Raw genomic sequence first — 6,804 nt, forward strand, 5'->3', positions numbered from 1 at the left:
CTAGAGGTCCCTTCCAACTCTGACAATTCCGTGATTCCGTGATTTCAGAGCTCTACCCAGGGGTGTCAATGCTCTTGCTAGCTGTCTTAACAGTGTACCAGGGAGGTGCATTTATTGGTGTAGGCCTGGCAGCAGTGTGCATAGTAACAGTCCACAATATTAGCTGTCAACATTACAAGAGCTAGGAAACACGACCAAGGTCTCAGACAAGCCAAAAAATTACTTTTCCACACAACATGTCACTGAACGATGGGACTGTCACAGATCCAAGTATAAATGGGTTCAAAAAGTCACAAGACTAATTCAAGACAGGGCTGCTGGTAGAACCCGGCAAAATCTTTTGCCATTTCTAGCCTACTGATAGGTGCCAACCGAGATGATGATCAGAGAAGTGCACTAGACTTGCCTTCTTTCTTATGTCGGCAATTTGTGGCTGTTATGCTTCCTTACATCATTTGACACTGACAGCAATGACAAGCAGCTTGGCTTCACCATACTGAGTCCCCCCCCCTCAAGTGGCAGCATTATTAGATCAATCTCTGGCTTCCTTCTCACCAGACTACCCAAGCCAGTCTCCCTCCCTTCATAGACACAATGCACAAGGTCCCCATCTTCGTAGTCTCAGATGGCAGGTCCCCAGTTTCCCCACGTTCATCCTGAACAGAGGGGCCAACATGGGTCCAGGTGCAGCCCCATCAGCACTGAACAGAAGGGGGAAAAATAACTCCCCAGGCTCGGCTGGCCATGCAGCTCCTAATACAACTCAGGTCAGACCCTTGTCTGCCATGAGAGCATGCCTTCGGCTCATCTTTACCCTGGCATTGGCTATAACCCCAAGTTCATACCAGGGCTGCTGCTCAACCCAAATCTCCCAGCCTGGTCTGATGCTTGGGGTTTTCTTGCCCCAGATGCAGACCTCTGCACATCTTGAACATCACAAGGTTCCCCCACACCATTCGTTATATCCCCAGAAGATGACAGTGGGGCTTTCCTGACTAGTGGTCATTAAAGGTTGTGGATGTACAGACCCTGCACCCAATACCGCATCCAATGCAGTACTCTCTGCTGACTTACCTGGAACACATGTAGGGTAGGAGCCCTGCAAGTACTCCTGTCACACTTCTGGGGACAGAGTCACCCTACCCAAGAGAGGAACCTTGTCCAGGGGAACCTTGTCCACCTGAAAAGTCAATCAGACCACAGCCCCTACATTACAGAAAGAAAAGAAAAAAAAATAATCCAAAACGCAGACAAACAAGAGAGAGATGAAGCAGTTGGCTTCTCATCTCAGTTTCTATTCATTTCATGGTGTAGAGCACAAAAGTCAGCCAAACCTACCGGATAAGCAGTTCTACCCCTGCAAATTTGCTCCTGCTGAAATTGCCAGCCAGGCAATTTCAATTAGTGGCAGCTCTGTTACTCTTTTCCAAGATATGACAAAACTGTTTCACCTTAAAAGCAAGAGAATGGGGCTAGGGGAGTGAAGGGGGAGGGGGGCTTGCTGTGCTGTCTCTTGGTCATCCTTTAGTATTCCACTTCCTGTTTTTGTTTTTGTTTTTTTGGTTTGGTTTTTTTTGTTGTTCTTTTGTTTCTTATTTTAAGGCATTTGATGCCCCAGATGAAGAAACCCCAGCCAACCATGATGGAGAACATCCAGGCTGTAAAGCCCCCTGACTGGGAAATGGAAAGTAGAAAACATGAGAGGCCAGAGAACATCCTTGCATCCTCTCAGCTCACAGAGCAGGAACTCAAGGCTCTGACAGCCCCCTTACAATCCATCCCTGAAATGGAGTATGAAGCACCACCAGCTGATGCAGTGGGGAACACTGAGAGAGCTATCAGGACCTCTGTGGAGCTGCTGCAGGATGCGAGGAACTTTGTGCCAAGCTACGAAGAGTTTGACTACCCTGGGGAGGTTTTCACCCTGCCAGGCCCCTATGAAGATGATGCTTTCCAAAACCTCGCTCTCTTTGAGAATTGCTCCCCAGCCTCTTCTGAGTCCAGCTTAGACATTTGCTTCCTTAGGCCTGTTAACTTCACATCAGAACCAGAGAGGACAGATCATGCCTTACAGCCATTGCCTAAGAGCTGCACTCCTGTAAGCAGCAGTACTTACAAGCGTGAGATGTTCCACAGCAAAGGCAAGCAGCTGAGCAGGTCTCTGAAGGAGCTGCCGAGGAGCGCTGAAGGTGTGAGCACCAGACTCTACAGCACACGGAGCAGCAGTGGGAGCCGCCTGCAGCAGAAACAGGAGAGGAATGTCCAGCCTCACATGATCTCAGCCTCATCTCGAAGCTCCCAAAGGAGCTACTTCCCCCCCGCAAGAGGAGCGGGTGAAAAACAGAGCTTCTTGGAAGTAAGGAGGCTTAAATAGGAAGACAAAAAAAAAAAAAAAAAAAAAAAAAAGGCACATGGTGGTGCAGAAGCAGCGGCAGCAGCAGGAGAAAGATATGAGATACAGTTAGAGCAGAACAAGCCAAAATAGCTTCCAAGTCCAAAAGACATTCAAAGTCCTCATCTGCATGTACACGACCAAGGGAGGGACAAGACATCTCCTTTTCACACACACATCTTTCCCAGGGGCAAGCACGGGCTTGAGGCACACAGCTGGCTGAGCGACAGCTAGAACACCCTGAGACAAGCCAGCCACTCACCTGTCTCTAGCTGTCACTAAGCTTCTCCCACAAGTAAATGTTATATCTGATCAGGGTCACTAAGCATAAAGCTGTTTGAAATTAGTGCGATGGTGGCACCCAGTTAAAAAGGTGCCTTTCCACCTGCTGTCAGAAGTGCTGAGTTAAGAAAACCAATGGATTTAGTATCAGATCCTCAGCCAGTGTAAATCAGCATGACTTGGCTGAACTTGGCCCATTTACACCAGCAAGGATCTGGTCTTTGGATTTTGTTTCACCTGTGTTTGTTGCACAGATCGTAGAGCCATGCTAATAGTCTGTGTGAAAAATAAACCAGAGCCCAGCAATTGCATCCCTCAGCCAACCAGTGTCGTGGCAGGCAGCACTCTAGTCTTTCAGGGACACCAGGTCTTGCAGGAACAATGCTTCTGTAGTCTGCAGTGCCTGCTCAGAGTCAGCTTTGAGCTGTCACAGTCAGGGGAGAAAATGCTCTTCATACTTCCTGGGGAAGAGGCCAAGGGTGCTGTGAGGGGCTTCACTAGTTGTCTCAGTGCTGCCTGGAGAAACACCCTCCTCTTAAAATAAGGCAAGATGCAGGTGAGGCTGTAGATGCAGGGGATGATAGGAGGAAGGTTCTAACAGCCTGACTGAAAAGGCAGCAAGGAAACCTTGAAAGAAAAGAGAAAGAAGTGAGTGAGGTGGTGGATGGCTGAGCAGGGGAGATAAGGCAGAGGGAGAAGAGCCATGGGGACACAGGTCCCCCATAAACAGGAGCCTGTGAGTGCTTTGGCACTCACCTGCACAGAGCTATGGCTCACAGCAGGGTGCAGATGTGGAGCTAGTCCAGAACTGCAGGACATCTTCTCCCCCACAGAGCAAAGAAGACTACTGTGGCAGTGGTGGGGAGAACTGGAGAAAAGGGTCTTGGCCAGGGCCTTGCTAGGAGGAACTCAGCACTATCTTGAAAGGGGCAGAGATTTTTTTCGTGGCACATTTACCACAAGGTGGTGTGCTAATGAAGTCTTCTGTCCCACAGATACAAAACCAGGCAGCAGCAGAGCCAATAGAAGTCTTTCACACCATATCAGCTCAAGAAGCCTGAAGCCTCACTGCCATAGGGTAAACAGAGCTCCTGAGCAAGGAGGGGGTGGGAAGTTCCTTCAACTCCCCATGCTGGCTTACTCCCTCGTTGGCAAAAGGGGCTAGTAAGCTCCCCCTAAACAAAAAGCTTAGCAAGGAAAGCTCCAGTGCCCTCTAACAGTGCTTATCTCTCTACTCCTCTGCCACTGCCTCTGCAACAAGCACTTTGCAGAGGCACCAGTGCTGCGCAGTCCTGGGTGACCTGTTGTCTCCCAGCCTTGCCAGCACCTCCTCACACACCAGGTCCTTCCTAGCACAGAGAGAAAGAGAGAAGGTGACAAGGATGTGAGGTTGCAAATGCTGGTTAAATTGTCTTTTCCCTTTTAGGAGCTCCATGCAGAAGACAACACCAGGTTCTGCCAGAAGGATGACAATGAGCAAACATCCTTCAGCGACCACAACCCACGGCACGAGCCCAAGGGGGGTTTCCGGAGCTCCTTCCGCAAGCTCTTCAAAAAGAAATAAGCAGCCCCAAGAAAGGCAGGCCACAGCCTAAGCGCGACAGTGCTTCCCCGGGTCCCTGAGGGTGGAGACAGACAAGCGAGGCCCCAGGCTGCCCCCTGACTAACACAGTAGGTGGAGGGGTGGGGGAGAGGAGACTGTCACAACTGCCTTACAAATGCATCCTGCTCTTCCTAGCACAGGGCAGGGCCAGGCTGTGGGTTGAAGTGGAGCTCAGCCAGCAGGTCCAATAAGCACAGGAACTTGCTAGCTTTCACCCCTGCCTGACTTAACTTTCCTTGGAGTTTTGGAAAGCTTTGGTCAAACCCCACTATCTTCTCCTCCCCTTCACCCCCCAACGCTGTTTGATTTGCCATACATCTTTGCTCTTTCGAATTTAAGCCAGGTCTAATTTGGGGTCACCCACAACAGAGGGGTTACCTTTGGTAGCCTTGGCATCCTGGCCAGAAGTCTGAAGTTCCCCTCTTTCCTGCACTTCACAGAAGAAAAAAACACCATCAAAGATGTCTTCCAGGAGGCCAGCTTGCATTACGCTGCTGGTGTGAGAAGGTCTAATAAGCATCAGCTGAAGCACCTGGGCTTTGTACTGCTTTAATCAGCAGCATCCTTTCTTTTGGACTTCTGTCAGTCCCCAAAATTCTCCTTCACCTTTTTTGCAGCATGCTGTTTCTTGACTTGCCTCCTGCTGTATGATTCTCTGCTCCTGCTGTCGGAATTGCCCATGTCTCCAGGCAGGTGATGCAGGCTGAGCTCAGGGCCTGCCACAAGAGACAGAGACTCTTCTCCGCCCTGTCCCCACTGTGGATCAATGTGGACACTGACACAGTCAACCAGTGTCATGGCTCCTTGTCTGTAACACAACTGAAATACTCTCTGCTAACTCGGTTTGGCCTGAAACCACCTTACAAGCCCCATCATGTGCAGCACCCTGCTTCGGAGCAGTTCCTCTAGCTAAAATTAGGACACTAGGGCAGGAAAGTCGAGGATGTCCCACATTCAAAGTCAGAAGCCCACCTTCTTGTGCGAGGATACTTTTTCTCCCACAACAATGCCAGACTCACGCCCTCCTCGTCACAGCTCGGCACGACAAACCCTCAGTAACACTAGGCTCTGCAGAAGACTGTAGCTTTATGTATGGAGAGAAACAAAGCCCTCTGGAGCCATAACCACTTCACACCCCAGCAGCAAGAGCACCATCGGCACAGGGCTGTGGTGCCAGCTGAAGGTGGGGCATGCCGAGGGCAGCTTCAAGAGGAAATGTGGTTTTGGGCAGGATTGGGACACTAGTCTATCATAAAGAACAGCTTCACCTGAAGAGGTTGTGAACTGCCTCTGGGGGACCAACAGCAATGTCTCAGGGGAAATACGCAAGGCTGTGAGGTTAGGGGCTTGGGACTCCAACACCACTGAAGGGTGACTGGATCTGGTGCCAAGAGAAGGGCACCCATCACGCCACCTGGCTCTCCTGTCAGCAGCAGCAGTACAGGAAGGGCAGGCTCCTTGGCAAACACCCACTGCAGATGCAGAGCCTCTAGCTGCCCCACAGTGCCGACTGACCTGCACCGACTGGCTGCTTCTCCTTCTCTGGTGGAGCAAAGAGGTGTGTGTGAAAAGGGTTATCCACCTAAGGCAGAAAAGTCCAGCCTTTACCTCAATCACAGTTTTTCCCAACATTTCAAGAAGGTGACCAAGCAAAACCCCAGAGAATAAAATGTTTTAGCTGATGCCTGCCCCATAGATCTTACTGGACCCAAAAATCCACTACTTCTTACAAAAAGGAAAAAAGCATCATCCTTCTCCCCCCACCCCAGCTTTTGGAAACTATTCTGGGAATTATTTTTTTTTTAATCTAGGGTTTTTAATGACAAAAAAACTTCCATCTCTTTCCTCTCCTTCACATCCTTATTAAATTACAAATTCCCTGGCCCTTCCCAGTCAGGGCTGCTCCATCCTGACCAGCCACTGCATCACAAAGACACTTCCTAGGACTCTGCAGCTTTCAGTCAGACAGGGCAGGGCCAGCACAGAAATATATATGAAGAGCCAGATACTTGTAACTAAAGCATCAGCAAAGCCTGTTTGTTCTGCAAAGGAATCAGCCATAGACAGAACTATTTGTTTGTCTGTGGCACCAGAGTTATATCACTATGGATGAGTTCCCACTGAAATGCACTGATGCTGTCAAGGGCTCTGATGTTTGTGTCTTTGGTGTTTCATATATAATGACATAGAATGAACTTGCTCCTCACACCTGCCAGGACAGAAACAAACATAGGGGAAAACCTACCTGCTGACATATCCTGGGTGAGGAAACCCTTCCAAAGTGGCAGACCCTTGCTTGTAAAATGCACGTGGATTTTAGCTTCTATTTTAGTGACTTAAGGCATGGTCAGAATTGATGGTTATTTCTTTCTGTTCCTGTATGAGTTCTCACTTCCTGGCTTATACCTGTCATTTGAGACGTCCTTCTACCTGCTCAGAATCTGCAAATGTGAATAAAATGAATGAATGATGCTCAGCACTGTACAGAAACACCCAAACTCTTGCAGGATCCAATCCAGCTTCACCT

At 49.4% G+C, this 6,804-nt stretch overlaps 1 protein-coding gene across 1 annotated transcript in view; it reads left to right on the plus strand.

Annotated features, from left to right (window-relative positions):
• ARHGEF33 (Rho guanine nucleotide exchange factor 33) overlaps positions 1-6,804 on the plus strand; it is a 28,686-nt gene extending 21,882 nt beyond the window's left edge. The window contains exons 14-15 of the mRNA XM_014964485.1: positions 1,603-2,356; positions 4,101-6,804. Of these exons, the coding sequence (XP_014819971.1) occupies positions 1,603-2,356; positions 4,101-4,238 (892 nt within the window). The 3' untranslated portion in view covers positions 4,239-6,804. The remainder of the gene's footprint in view (positions 1-1,602; positions 2,357-4,100) is intronic.

The sequence above is a fragment of the Calidris pugnax genome, unplaced genomic scaffold (genome assembly GCF_001431845.1).
Source record: "Calidris pugnax isolate Ruff unplaced genomic scaffold, ASM143184v1 scaffold219, whole genome shotgun sequence".
Taxonomy (NCBI): Eukaryota; Metazoa; Chordata; class Aves; order Charadriiformes; family Scolopacidae; genus Calidris; species Calidris pugnax.